The 15,174-nt window shown below is 40.4% G+C and overlaps 1 protein-coding gene across 1 annotated transcript in view; it reads left to right on the forward strand.

Moving 5' to 3' along the window:
* The window catches only part of LOC121867259 (squamous cell carcinoma antigen recognized by T-cells 3-like), a 90,733-nt gene extending 77,543 nt beyond the window's left edge, over positions 1-13,190 (forward strand). The window contains exon 13 of the mRNA XM_042367119.1: positions 12,622-13,190. Within this exon, the coding sequence (XP_042223053.1) occupies positions 12,622-13,130 (509 nt within the window). The 3' untranslated portion in view covers positions 13,131-13,190. The remainder of the gene's footprint in view (positions 1-12,621) is intronic.
* Positions 13,191-15,174: the final 1,984 nt, after the last annotated feature.

A 15,174-nucleotide genomic window follows, 5' to 3' on the forward strand; every position in this document is an offset into this window, starting at 1 on the left:
ATGATCTTATATTTTATTTCGTAGCTTAAGGAACGTCGTGTCTTCTTTGGCTTAGGGCGGCTGGGTCCAGGTAATGCAAGGTTTCTTTGTGGTGGTGGTGGTCCAGTGGAAGCCATTCTTATGGAACAATGGATACCGATATACACGGTGTAGCCGGGAGGGGTGTAACTGACGCGGTAGGGCAAGGGACTTGAACGCTCTCGCGGCGGGGCACGTCATAGTACTACATTAAACCAATCACAGCTAGCAGGGAGGGAGGTAAGGATGCTTGGCCAATCGCAGTCCGCTACGTCATATGACGTCACCGATAACGCAACAAAGACATACACTGCGCAACCTACTCGCGCCGCTTACACAACATGGCGGGAGAGATGGCGGGTGGTTTGGATCCAAAATGGCGCGGCGCGAGAGGACCGCCAGCTGCTCTCCGCGTCAAGGGGTACACGCACCGCGGAGAGTGAGCATTCCGTGTTCGGCAGGGTACCGCGTAAACGTGGAAACGCGTAAAGTGGGACCGCGTAAAGCGAGGGTTGACTGTACTGTCCTTCCTCAAAATCTCACGTATGAATGGAGAAAAATCCCTAGCCGCAACACGGTCAGCACTCGCTTCTTCACCCCCAATGTTAATGTTGGTGATCTTGTTCCTCTTCTTAAACCTGTGCAGCCACCCAGAGGAAGCATTGAAGGGTTTGGGCTCTACAATTCCCATCTTACGTGACACTGCTGCGTACAATTCACGCGTACTCCTGAACGGACAGCATGTCGACCACCATGTTCCGTCTTGCCTGAAGAATCAAGTAACACACAAGTAAATTTTCTGTCTTGAGAAGCACCTTGTTCTGACAATACTTGATCATTGAAGCACCTGCAGACTTTGTGATGTTCATGTGTTCTTTTATCTTGGCTGCATCCTTCTTGATCGTCTGGATCGTAGATTTGTTAACACCATGCTGGCGCGCGAGATCAACCTGTCTTGTTCCTTTCTCCAACTCCTGTATGATCTTATATTTTATTTCGTAGCTTAAGGAACGTCGTATCTTCTTTGGCTTAGGGCGGCTGGATCCTGGTAATGCAAGGTTTTTCTGCGGTGGTGGTGGTCCGGCTGCAGCCATTCTTATGGAACAATAGATAACTGTATACAGTATTACCCCGCTTTACAAGGTTTCACTTTCCGCGATTTCTCGATTTCTCGATTTCTCATTTACACGGTACCTTGCCAGAACCGGACTTTCACTTTCCGCGGTGCATCTACTCATATACGCGGTGAAGTATAATTTTTTTTTATTTAGCTCATAAAATTCATACAAATTACCCTGCCAGAATATAATTTACATTGCTGGAATTCTTACAATATGATGATCATTTTGAATATAAACATCATGGATTTTGCATTAGACATATAAATTTTAGATCTAATGTAATAATTTGGTTTACACAAAGCAAATATTTTATCGTTTGTGCAAAATATATGAAGTTTACATTCAAAATATTCCCTGACCTGCAAGGAATCTAGAAATGTCAATTATATTATCCTAACTTTAGTCTGGGTTATTATTTATTACTAAAAATGTAAATATACTATTTTCTCCCAATCGCTTCTCTGGTAGGGAGGGAAGGTGGGGGGTGGGGGGTAGGAAGGGAGGGAGGGCGGAGGTGGGGTATTTTGATTGACAGATAGTGTCCTTGAAGAATATTTCTTTGTTTATTTACTGAAGATATTTGTTTTAGCTCATAAAATTCATACAAATTACCCGGCCAGAATATAATTTACATTGCTGGAATTCTTACAATATGATGATCATTTTGAATATAAACATCATGGATTTTGCATTAGACATAAAAATTTTAGATCTAATGTAATAATTTGGTTTACACAAAGCAAATATTTTATCTTTTGTGCAAAATATATGAAGTTTACATTCAAAATATTCCCTGACCTGCAAGGAATCCAGAAATGTCAATTATATTATCCTAACTTTAGTCTGAGGTATTATTTATTACTAAAAGTTAAAATCTATTTTTTTCACCGAAACATTTCTCTGGTAGGGAGGGAAGGTGGGGGGTGGGGGGGAGGGTTGGGATCGACTGACCCAGCTGGCGGGAGTGTGAGGAGGGGGGGAGGGAAGGTGGGGTACTTTGGTTGACAGTGTCGTGAAGAATATTTATTTATTTTTATTTCCTGAAGATATTTGTTTTAGCTCAAAAAATTCATACAAATTACTCGGCCAGAATATAATTTACATTGCTGGAATTCTTACAATATGATGATCATTTTGAATATAAACATCATGGATTTTGCATTAGACATACAAATTTTAGATCTAATGTAATAATTTGGTTTACACAAAGCAAATATTTTATCTTTTGTGCAAAATATATGAAGTTTACATTCAAAATATTCCCTGACCTGCAAGGAATCCAGAAATGTCAATTATATTATCCTAACTTTAGTCTGAGGTATTATTTATTACTAAACGTTAAAATCTAGTGTTTTCACCCAAACATTTCTCAGAGAGGTAGGAGCCAGTGAGCTGGGAAGGGGGGGTGGGTTGAATCCATTATTTGAATGGACATTAACCTGGCGACTGTATTTCTCTTAAATATTAATTGTGTGAGCATACCATCATAAAATTTAGATGTTACTTTTACTACAACATAGGTATTGTGTCGGAAAAAGTGGAGTTTCGGGGTCGGGCCAGTCTCTATTGGAATTAATCCCATATGTTCTGTTGTTCACTTTGCGCGGTTTTCAATTTCCGCTGTACCCTGTGGGTTCAATTGACCGCTCGTAAATCGGGGCACTACTGTACACGGGTTTGCCGGGAGGGATGTAACTGACGCGGCTAGGTCAAGCGCCTTGTACCCGCCAGCGGGAAGGCACGTTATATTACATTAAACCAATCACACCTAGCGGCTGAGGGAGGTAAGGATGCGTGGCCCAATCACAGTCCGATACGTCATTTGACGTCAGCAATAACGCAACAAAGGCATCCACTGCGCAACCTACTCGCGCCGCGTGCCCAACATGGCTCTCCGCGTATGTGAGCAGATGCACTGCGTAAAGTGGGAATTCCGGTTTTGGCGGGTACCGCGTAAATGGGAACCACGTAAATCGGGGTATTACTGTATTCAAATTATGTGTTAAAGGAATATCCTTCCTTCCTTAAGCTTTAGTAAGCCCCTTTATAATATTTATTTATACAGTCATCCCTTGGTTATAGCGCACTTGGTTATCGCGATTTTCGTTATCACCCCTCCATCAAAATCTGCACACCTGGCGTTATAGTGCATTTTTCAGGCCGAGAATTTGGTTATCACGCAATTGCCTCCAGGTGTAATGTTAACCTGCATCTAATGAGGATAAAATCTTTCACCTACAAATTGACAATAACACATTTGCTGTAATCAGACATATCTAGTTGCCTCAACAATTGCAATTGGGGTTGCAATTTCAAATTCTGTGTCATTACTAAGGAATAACGAAGTCTCTGGTGCACTCTAAGATTGAGAGAAAACAAAGGACTCAGGCGTCCTGAAGCTAGAGAAAACGGTCTCCTATGATGGGGGACTCAAATAAAGAAAGACGTAGCTACATGTTTTGTGGACTACAGTATTGAGCGTACCCTTTTCATCACTTTGTAATAAACCTAGCCATGCCTGTGTGTGTTTATGATATTTACCATAACATTATATATATATTTAGTGGGTCTAAATGGTCGTAAAATGGGAAACTTTGGGTTGGGTCTTGGGTGCCTGGAACCAATTAGAATAAATCCCATAGGTTCTGTACTTTCGTTATCACGCACTCGGCGGGTCCCAATTAGGCGTGATAACCAAGGGATGACTGTACTGTACTGTATATACTTGTGACACTTGCCAGTTGCTTCTGGTGTTATGGTACAGGGGTACCTAGTGACAGCACTAGGATCCCGCTTCCTCTATCAAGGAATAAATAATTGAAATTGAAATTGAAAAAAAAACATTCAAATAATGGGACTTACCAAAGGTAAGTGGCTCTAGAGCTGGCGCAGTCACGTTTGCATCACACTTCCTTCACACCAACACCTCCCTCAAACCAACACCTACACCTCCCTCACACCACCACCAACACCTCCCTCACACCACCACCAACACCTCCTTCACACCAAGACCTCCCTCACCCCACCACCAACACCTCCCTCACACCACCACTAACATCTCCCTCACACCACCGCCAACACCTCCCTTACACCACCAAGCCACTCCTCCCTCACACCACCACCAACACATCCCTCACACCATCACCAACGCCTCCCTCATACCACCAACGACACCTCCCTGAAACCCCCACCTACACCTCCCTCACACCAACACCAACACCTCCCTCACACCAACACTCAAACATCTCTCACACCACCACCAACACCTCCATCACACCACCATCAACATATCCCTCATACGACCACCAACATCTCCTTCACACCAACACCCACACCTCCCTCACACCAACACCCACACCTCCCTCACACCACCACCTCCTCACACCAACACCTCCCTCACACCAACACTTCCCCTCACACCAACACCCCCACACCACCACCAACACCTCCCTACACCCACACCTCCCTCACACCTCACACCACCACCGACACCTCCCTCACATCACCACTAACACTTCCCTCACAGCACTACCAACACCTACTTCACACCACCACCGACACCTTCCTCACCCTGGTCACTTCTATTAAATTTTATAAGCAAAAATAAAAAAATCAACCTAAAGGACATAAATTAACAATTAAATACTTCACACCACAGGCGCCAACTGTCAAACATGTCACTGTCACCCCTCCCTCCCTCCCTCCCTCCCTCACAACCCCTCCCCTTCTCCCAGCGAAGGTTTCTGGTTATGCGATAGGCTTTAAGTTTCTATCTTAAATAAAATAACAGACTAAAGTTGGGAGAATATAATTTGCATTGCTGGAATCCTTGCAAGACAGCGGATGATTTGAATATAAACGTCATATATTTTGCACAAGAGATAAAAAATTTTGCTCTCTGTAATGAAATTCTTAAATTAGATCTAAGATTTGTATGTCTAATGCAAATTATAGCTTGTTTATATTCAAATTAGTCGATGTTTTGTGAGAATTACAGCAATGTTAATTATATTCTCCCAGGTCATTTCACTGGCATTTTAAAATGAGAGAAGCTTGGTAGGACTGTTAAATAAACAAAGAGACCTTCGGCTCAAACTGTCAAACATATCACCTCAAACCCCCGTCTCCCCCACCCTTCGCTGGCTGGCTCCCTCCCTCCCTCCCTCCCTCCCAGCCAGGGTTTTAGGCTTACAGTTTTTATCTTATATAATATCCCAGACTAAAGTTAGGAGATTATAATTTGCATTGCTGGAATCCTTGCAAGACAGCCAATAATTTGAATATAAACGTCATATATTTTCGTCAGGAGATAGAAATTTTAGTACATTAGTGTACAGTACTGTAGTACATTTTATAATATAAAGTTTTTCAGCTGTTTTTTTTGGTAGATTTACATAAATTTCTTCATTTATTTTCATCCATTTACATGCACACACCATACTAAAAGAAACGCAAAAGAAATAAATGACCTTAGTGCAAAGCTGGAGTGTACATGTACTAATTTTAATTTGATTATGGTACTAAAATTGTTATGTCTAGTGTAAATTATAGCATGTTTATATTCAAATTAATCAGTATCTTACAAGAATCCCAGCAATGTAAATGATATTCACCCAGGTCATTTCACTGGCTTTTTATAAGAGAGAAGCATAGTCACTTAAGAACTGATAAATATACACGCGTTAGACCTGGGCCTGTGCCAACTGTCGAACCCCTCCACGCCCCCTCGCTCGCTCCCTCCCTCCCTCCCATCTGCCCAGCGTTGCTGGAATCCTTGTAAAACAGTGAATAATTTTAATATAAACGTCATGTATTTTGCACAAGAGATAAAAATTAATCACCTGTATCGCATTACAGTAGTGATTTAAGAGTAAAAGTGTATATGTACGTATATAGTATTCCACATACACGAAAGTATAAATACAAAGTTTATATATACAGCTAGACCCCGACTTACGACAGGGTTTGGGACCCAAATCCAGGTCGTAAGTCCGACATAGATTAAAAAAAAAATCTACAATGAAATACAGTACAGTAAAAGTAATAAATAATGAGGAATGGATACAGTGTGACTGAGCACTTACCTTTAATGTAGTCAGCTGAATGCACATGGGGCCCCCATAATTTTCTAATTATACATGGAGACTACATTAACTGGAAACGTTTCGGTATAGAAAATGCGTGTGTCATTTTGAAAAAAAAAAAATGGTCACAACTGCGGCGGTCGTAAGTTCCGACGGTCATAAGTCGAAGCAGTCGTAAGTCGGGGTCTAGCTGTATATATATATATATATATATATATATATATATATATATATATATATATATATATATATATATATATATATATATATATATATATATATATATATATATATATATATATATATATATATATATATATATATATATATATATATATATATATATATATATATATATATATATATATATATATATATATATATATATATATATATATATATATATATATATATATATATATATATATATATATATATATACATACTTACATACATACATACATACATACATACATACATACAGTCATGCGCCGGTTAACGTCCTAGATACGGTCTTGGAAACGTGACGTTAACCGAAATGGACATTGTCCGATCATCACATAAACTTTTCATTTTTACTTATGTGTATGTGGAATACTACAGTCAACCCTCACTTTACGCGCTTAATATAACCCACAGGGTACCGCGGAAAGTGAGAAACGCGTAAAGTGAACAACATAACATATGGGATTAATTGAAATAGAGATTGGGCCGACCCCCAAACTCCACTTTTTGACAACACACAACTATGTTGTAGTAAAAATTTTATCTTAACTTTATGATGGTATGCACACACAAGTAATATAGAAGAGGTTAGGTTAGGAAAAATAAAGGTTATGTTAGGAAAAATAAAGGTTAGGTTAGGAAAACTAAAAGTTAGGTTGAACACTTACATTAGTAGAAGAGATGGGTCAGCGTACGGGGATGGAGGCTGGTTCCGAGGCAGAGGGCAGGCTACTGGCCCTCAGGTGAGTCACCATCACTGTCATCCACACTTGTCAGGGCCTCCCTGACAAATCCCTCAAAGTCATCTTCACCGTCTCTACCTCTGTCACTGTCACTGGCTTGGGCTGGCTGTGGTGGGTTGCGGGCGAGGAACTCTGTTATGCTTTGCTGACGGCTGGTGTTTATGTTATCATGATAAACCTTGAAGTAGGGCTCCATAGTCTGCAACAGCTGGGTAGTGACGATTTCATACCTGTTTGTGACATGGTTGTCGGAAAGGAGGAGCTTGATTTTCTCGACACACTCAATGGCACCCCTAACATTACTGTGGGATAAGCGGTGTTCTTCTTGGGATGACGCACCACCTGCCTCTTCACTGACGTCATCATCATCTATCATCTCATCGGTAGTCACATCAGGGTCCCTTATCACCTCCAGGATGTCGTCGTTGGTGGTCTCGGAGAAGCCTGCAGCTGTAACACTCTGCGCAGCTTCTCTGGCAAGGTCCACTGCTACTGTAACAGTCTGAACCTCACCAGTCACAGATTGACTCTGCCTTACGCCCGGAATGCCTTGCAACACATGTCTCCATGCGTGATGCACAGTTGCTACAGACAGCTGATCCCATGCCTCCACCAAGAAGTCCACAGCTTTCTTGATGTTAAATATTCTCCAGAATTGTTTGAAAAGTATTTTTTGCTCTGCCAACTGTTGATCCTCGTCTTCTTCGCTCTTGCTATCGGTGGTGGTGTCACTCAGGTTACGCAACTCTTCCCTGGTGTTGGTGTAGTCGTTCAGGAGCTTGAATTTTTTAGTAGAGAATGCAGCTTTTACATTACAGGTTTACTCTTGGTCCATGGGCTGTAATATAGATGTAGTGTTGGGAGGAAGGAAGACCACTTTTACGTTGGGGTGACGATCTATCAGTAGGGGCGAGTGTCCTGGTGCGTTGTCCAGCAGCAACAAAATCTTGAATGGCACATTCTGTTGCTCACAGAATTTCTTTACATCGGGAACGAAACAGTCATCAAACCAGGAGAGGGACAGTGTAGAGATCATCCACGCCTTACATGCGGTCAGCCAGTGGACATTTAGCTTGGCCATGTCCATGTTCTTGTAGGCGTGCGGCTTGCGGGCTGTGTGGATCACCGATAACTTGAGCTTACAGGTACCGGAGGCATTGGTGGTAAACAGGACGGTGTTGCGCTCCTTCTGCATCTTCCGGCCCCGAATCTTGCTGGCATTCTTCACAACGAAGGTCTTGGAAGGTAGCTTTTTCCAGAAAAGACCAGATTCGTCCATGTTAAACACCTGGTCGTCGGTGTACTGTCCTTCCTTCATAATCCCACGTAAAAACGGAGGAAATTCCCTCGCCGCAGCACGGTCAGCACTAGCTTCTTCACCACCAATGTTTATATTGGTGATCTTGTTCCTCTTCTTAAACCTCTGTAACCACCCAGAGGAAGTATTAAAGGGTTTGGGCTCTGTAATTCCCATCTTTCGTGACACTGCAGCATACAGTTCACGTGCATACTCCTTAACAGAGCGTGTGTCGACCGCCATGTTCCGTCGCGCCTGACGCACCAAGTAGCTCACAAGTAATTTTTCTGTCTTGAGAAGCACCTGGTTGTGAAAATACTTGATCATAGAAGCACCTGTAGACTTTGTGATGTTCATGTGCTCCTTTATCTTGGCTGCATCCTTCTTTATCGTCCGGATCGTAGATTCGTTCACACCATGCTGGCGTGCCAAATCAACCTGTCTTGTTCCTTTCTCTAACTCTTGGATGATCTTGTACTTCACCTCGTAGCTTAAGGAACGTCGTGTCTTCTTGGGCTTAGGGCGGCTGGGTCCAGGCAAGGAAAGGTTTCTCTCTGGGGGTGGTGGTCCGGCAGAAGCCATTTTACAGAACAATGGATGCACGATTACACGGTGTGGCCTGGAGGGATGAAACTGCCGCGGCTAGGTCAAGCGTCGTCTTTCCTCCCTCCCTCCCTCCCCCGGGTGGACACGTCATATTACTTTAAACCAATTACAGCTAGCAGCGGAGGGAGGTAGGGATGCATGGCCAATCACAGTCCGATACATCATATGACGTCACTGATAACGCAACAGAGACATGCACTGCGCAACCTTACCGCGCGGCTTGGCCAGGCGGAGGCAGAGGAGGGAGGAGGCGGGAGCAGGCGGGTGGGGCGAATCTAAAAATAGCGTCGAGCCGGACACTCTCCGCGTAAAGGGGTACACGCACCGCGGAATGTGAGCATCCTGGGTTCCAGCAGGGCACCGCGTAAATGTGGAAACGCGGAATGTGGGACCACGTAAAGTGAGGGTTGACTGTATATATATATTTATTTATTTATTTATTTATTTATTTATTTATTTATTTATTTATTTATTTATTTATTTATTTATTTATTTATTTATTTATTTATTTATTAAGGCAGCAAGCATGAGGAGTGAGGGTCTTATTGTATGACAAATTTGCTTGTGTGTGATTGCGTGGTAGCAAGTTAAATATCAGCTGTTGAGGAGCACTTGGCAGCACTCCTTTCCACTCCATCTCTCTAATTACCCACACCTTTCTGCTTTCTCTCTCCATATTTTAAAATGTTATGTAACATAATGTTGAAGGGATACAACTTTGCTCATTTATACTTTCACTTGTCACAATCTCCTTAAAAATACTTTAAGTTTCGTGTTTATTCAAGACACTTTCAGGTCATGAAACCCACTAATCCCCACCCAAGAAAGGGTGACCTGACATTCCATCTGAAGGTCAGTAATATGGGACCACTAATTCCCCACCCTACCTCCACCTGACATTGTATCAGGTCAGGTCAGTTACATGAGACCCACTAATCCCCCAACCAGTCTTTGCTGTAACACACAGCTTCATTCACGCCCATATCATATATGATTTTACATTTTTTAATATATTTATTTAACCAAACTTTTACATAAACTTTTCTGGATTATTATAGTAAAGAAATGGAGTTTCTATCATAATTAAAACTGCATTTAACGACTCCAGTAGTTTAGACTGAATGAAGACATCTCCAGCACCCAGAAACGTTCTGGGGAAGTGGGTTAGTTTCTGTCTGTACAAGATTTTAGTTTAGACACTCGGAAACTTTTCCTGGTAAGTGGAAAAAGTTCCGGGGATAATGAATTTTCTGGGTTTGAGAAAGTCGTCTGGTTATCCGGAAATCTTTCATCCCCGGACATACTCTGCACCAATTGTTCTGGCTAACGGGGATATCACTGTAGTTGAATAACATCAAAAATTTCAGTACAGGTATTTTGTTCATCACAATAAAGGGTATTTTATGAATGTACAGTGAACCCTCACTTTACGCGGTCAATTGAACCCACAGAGGCCCGCGTTGCGTAAAGTGAACAAAATAACATATAGGATTAAATGAAATAGAGACCGGCTGACCCCCAAACTCCACTTTTTCCGACACAATACCTATGTTCTAGTAAAAATAACATCTTAATTTTATGATGGTACATGCACACAATTAATATTTAAGAGAAATAGAGAAATACAGTCGCCAAATTAATGTCCATTCAAATAATGGACTCAACTCCCTCCCCCTCTTCTCACACTCTCTGGCTCTTCCCTCTCTGAGAAATGTTTGGGGGAAAACACTAGATTTTAAGGTATAGTAATAAATAATCCCTCAAACTAAAGTTAGGATAATATAATTGACATTGCTGGATTCCTTGTAAGACCAGGAATATTTTGAATACAAATGTCATATATTTTGCACAAAAGATAACATATTTACTCAGAGTAAACAAAATACTTAAAGTAGATCTAAAATTTGTATGTCTAATGCAAAATCTATGATGTTTTTATTCAAAATGATCATCAAATTGTAAGAATTCCAGCAATGTAAATTATATTCTGGCCGAGTAATTTGTATGAATTTTATGAGCTAAAACAAATATCTTCAGTTAATAAAAAAAAAAAATATTCTTCACTACACTATCTGTCAATCAAAACACCCCACCTTGTCTCCCCCCCCTTCCCACCACGCCAGCTGGGTCGGTCGGACCCTCCCTCCCTCCCACCCCCCACCTCCCCTCCCTACCAGAGAAATGTTTGGGAGAAAACAGAATATTTACCTTTTTAGTAATAAATAATACTTCAGACTAAAGTTAGGATAATATAGTTCACATTGCTGGATTCCTTGCAAGACCAGGAATATTTTGAATATACACGTCATATATTTTGCACAAAAGATAACATATTTTCTCAGAGTAAACAAAATACTTACAGTAGATCTAAAATTTGTATGTCTAATGCAAAATCTATGATGTTTATATTCAAAATGATCATCAAATTGTAAGAATTCCAGCAATGTAAATTATATTCTGGCCCGGTAATTTGTATGAATTTTATGAGCTAAAACAAATATCTTCAATAAATAAACAAAATATACTTACCCAAATACTATCTGTCAATCAAAATACCCCACCTCCCCCCCTCTTCCCACCTGCTCCCTGGGTCCCTCCCTCACCCCCACCTTCCCTCCCTACCAGAGAAATGTTTGGGAGAAAACAGAATATTTACATTTTTAGTAATAAATAATACCTCAGACTAAATTTAGGATAATATAATTGACATTGCTGGATTCCTTGCAAGACCAGGAATATTTTGAATATACACGTCATATATTTTGCACAAAAGATAACATATTTGTTCTGAGTAAACAAAATACTTGCATTAGATCTAAAATTTGTATGTCTAATGCAAAATCTATGGTGCTTATATTCAAAATGATCATCAAATTGTAAGAATTCCAGCAATGTAAATTATATTCTGGCCGGGTAATTTGTATGAATTTTATGACCTAAATAAAAAAATTATTCTTCACCCGTTTATATGAGTAGATGCACCGCGTAAAGTGGGAATTCTGGTTCTGGCAGGGCACCGAGTAAATGTAGAAATGTGTAAAGCGAGGGTTCACTGTAATGGTACAAAAATTATATCCATACTGTATTTACAGATCTAGTAACTGAGTAAGGTTTATTTCAGAAAATTTGTTTCATTGTAGAGTTCATATTTGAGAATACATGCTCTATAGAGGTAGAAGAGTATGTTGGGACTGAAATAATTTTCTCATTTAGAGTAATGCATGAGTCTTTATTGAACAGTATTAAGACATTAAGACAGTTTATTACAAGCTGGTATATAACAGTACCTTGCAATCCAGTCCCCATATATCACACCACTACATAGCTCATATTCAGTCATACACGTTGCTCTCTTTTTTTTACTGATGAAAAAATATACACATTGATGAAGATGGCAAGTTGTTTTGTTATGAACTAAGCAGTTACTGACAATAGTCAAGGAAAGGAGTAATGAATAGTAGTTTTGATTGTATCATAAATGCTTTTTTTAATGTTTCACTTTAGATTTTTCTATTTTTTCTTTTCAGCTTCAAAGCAAGATTTGGCTACAAATTCAAGCTCAAGATTCAGCAATAGTCCAAATAAACTTCGTTCCATAAACAACTTTTCACCACCTCCAGGATATAAGGACGATGTAATGCCTCCACCCAGAGGCCAAAACTTTGTCACATCACCACCAGGCTACAAGAGTGATGGCACATCTCCAGACTTCAAGAAAGATGTCACACCCCCTCCAGACTTCAAGAGTGATGTCACATCTCCTCCAGACTTCAAGGGTGATGTCACACCTCCAGGTTTCAAGAGTGATGTCACACCCCCTCCAGGCTTCAACAGTGATGTCACACCCCCACCGGGCTTCAAGCCAGAAGTACCTACTTCATCCAATGCTACCAAGAGAGGAGCGGAAGTTTTGGAAGATGAACCACAATTAAAGAAAATTAAAAGTATGTTTTACATATGCATAGTCCAACCTTCTATAGATAATAAACCTACCCACCTTTTGATGTGTCATAGATACTGCATATATACACAGTGATATCCCTGTTAGCCGGAACAATTGGTGCAGAGCCCTTCCGGGAATGAGAGATTTCCGGGTAACGAGACGACTCTCTTAAAGCCGGAAAAAAACAGTAAAATGTTCGCGGAAGTTCCAGAAATTGCCGTTACAGCATCTCTCAAACCCGGAAAAATATCCCTCATCCCCGGAATTTTCCGAAGAACAGAAAATTTTTCTCGAAACTTCCACAAAATGCGCCTGATTTTCATCTCTCAAAGCCAGAAAAAACTTCCCCATCCCCATAATTTTCCGGGTTTCGGGAAAATTTCTAGGAATTTTCTGGAAAATGTGTCCCTCGGAAAATCGTTCCCAAAGCCGTAATTTTCTGGAAAACTACAGCTTTTGGGAACGATTTTCCGAGAAAATTTTAATTCCTGCTATCGGAGAGTTCCGGGCATGAAGGATTCCGGCTAACGGAGATATTACTGTAGTAAAGCCTAGGATACCGATAGTAATGTGTCCTCCATTATTGCCGTGTAAGGTCAATCATCGTATCGTGAATCATTAATTACCATTAAAACAAAGTAATAATAATGAGATGCGTTTCCTAGTCTTAACTTTTCATGTCTTTTGTGTGGCTTTTTACCCTCCTTCCCCCCAAAAAACAATAAAGTGAATGAAAAATGCAAACTACAGTCAACCCTCATTTTACGCGGTTAATGTAACCCACAGGGTACCGCGGAAAGTGAGAAACGCGTAAAGTAAATAACATAACATATGGGATTAAATGAAATAGAGACCAGCTGACCCCCAAACTCCACTTTTTCCAACACAATACCTATGTTCTAGTAAAAATAACATCTTAGTTTTATGATGGTACATGCACACAATTAATACTTACGAGAAATAGAGAAATACAGTTGCCAAGTTAATGTCCATTCAAATAATGGACTCAACTCCCTCCCCCTCTTCTCACACTACACTCGCTGGCTCTTCCCTCTGAGAAATTTTGGGGGGAAAACCACTAGATTTTAAGGTATATTAATAAATAATACCTCAAACTAAAGTTAGGATAATATAATTGACATTGCTGGATTCCTTGTAAGACCAGGAATATTTTGAATATAAATGTCATATATTTTGCACAAAAGATAACATATTTACTCAGAGTAAACAAAATACTTACATTAGATCTAAAATTTATATGTCTAATGCAAAATCTATGATGTTTATATTCAAAATGATCATCAAATTGTAAGAATTCCAGCAATGTAAATTATATTCTGGCCGGATAATTTGTATGAATTTTATGAGCTAAATAAAAAAATTATACTTCACCCGCGTAAAGGGGTACACGCACCGCGGAATGTGATCATCCTGGGTTCTGGCAGGGCACCGCGTAAACGTGGAATGTGGGACCGCGTAAAGTGAGGGTTGACTGTATATTCTTTAAGTAATGTTTATATTTATTTATTTATATATATATATATATATATATATATTTTTTTTTATACGGTGAATAGCCCACCCTGGCACAGGTCATCGACCCACATCACGACCTGAGGGGGGTAAGAATAAAAATAATTTAAAAATAGAAAAGGAAAAGTATATATTAATCTATACCATGAAGATGCCTGAAAACCAGCTTTTTAAAGCGAGACATTGTATGAGTGTGAAAATACAGAAGAAGGCAGAGCATTCCACAGTTTGGCTGTGTGAGGAAAGAAGGATGTACTATAACGGGTTATTCTAGTGTGACCGATATCCACAGCGAAACGGTGGGCACCTCGAGCAAGACGTGTGTTACGAGCCAACGGCCTTGCCGGCGGTACACAGGAAGCCAAATCCACTGAACATTGCCCGTTAAAGTACCTGTAAAAGAGAGAGAGTGAAGCAACATTGCAGCGAATAGAAAGGCAAGAAAGTTTGTAAACTAAGGAGAAGAGTTAATGAGACGAAATGCCTTTGATTCCACCCTATCTAAAAGTTGAACAGAAGAAGAGCCACCCCAGATATGAAAGCAGTACTCCAAGTTAGGACGAATGAATCCCATATATACTTGAAGCAACTGCTCAGGAGTGAA

The sequence above is a fragment of the Homarus americanus genome, unplaced genomic scaffold (genome assembly GCF_018991925.1).
Source record: "Homarus americanus isolate GMGI-L3 unplaced genomic scaffold, GMGI_Hamer_2.0 scaffold6317, whole genome shotgun sequence".
NCBI lineage: Eukaryota > Metazoa > Arthropoda > Malacostraca > Decapoda > Nephropidae > Homarus > Homarus americanus.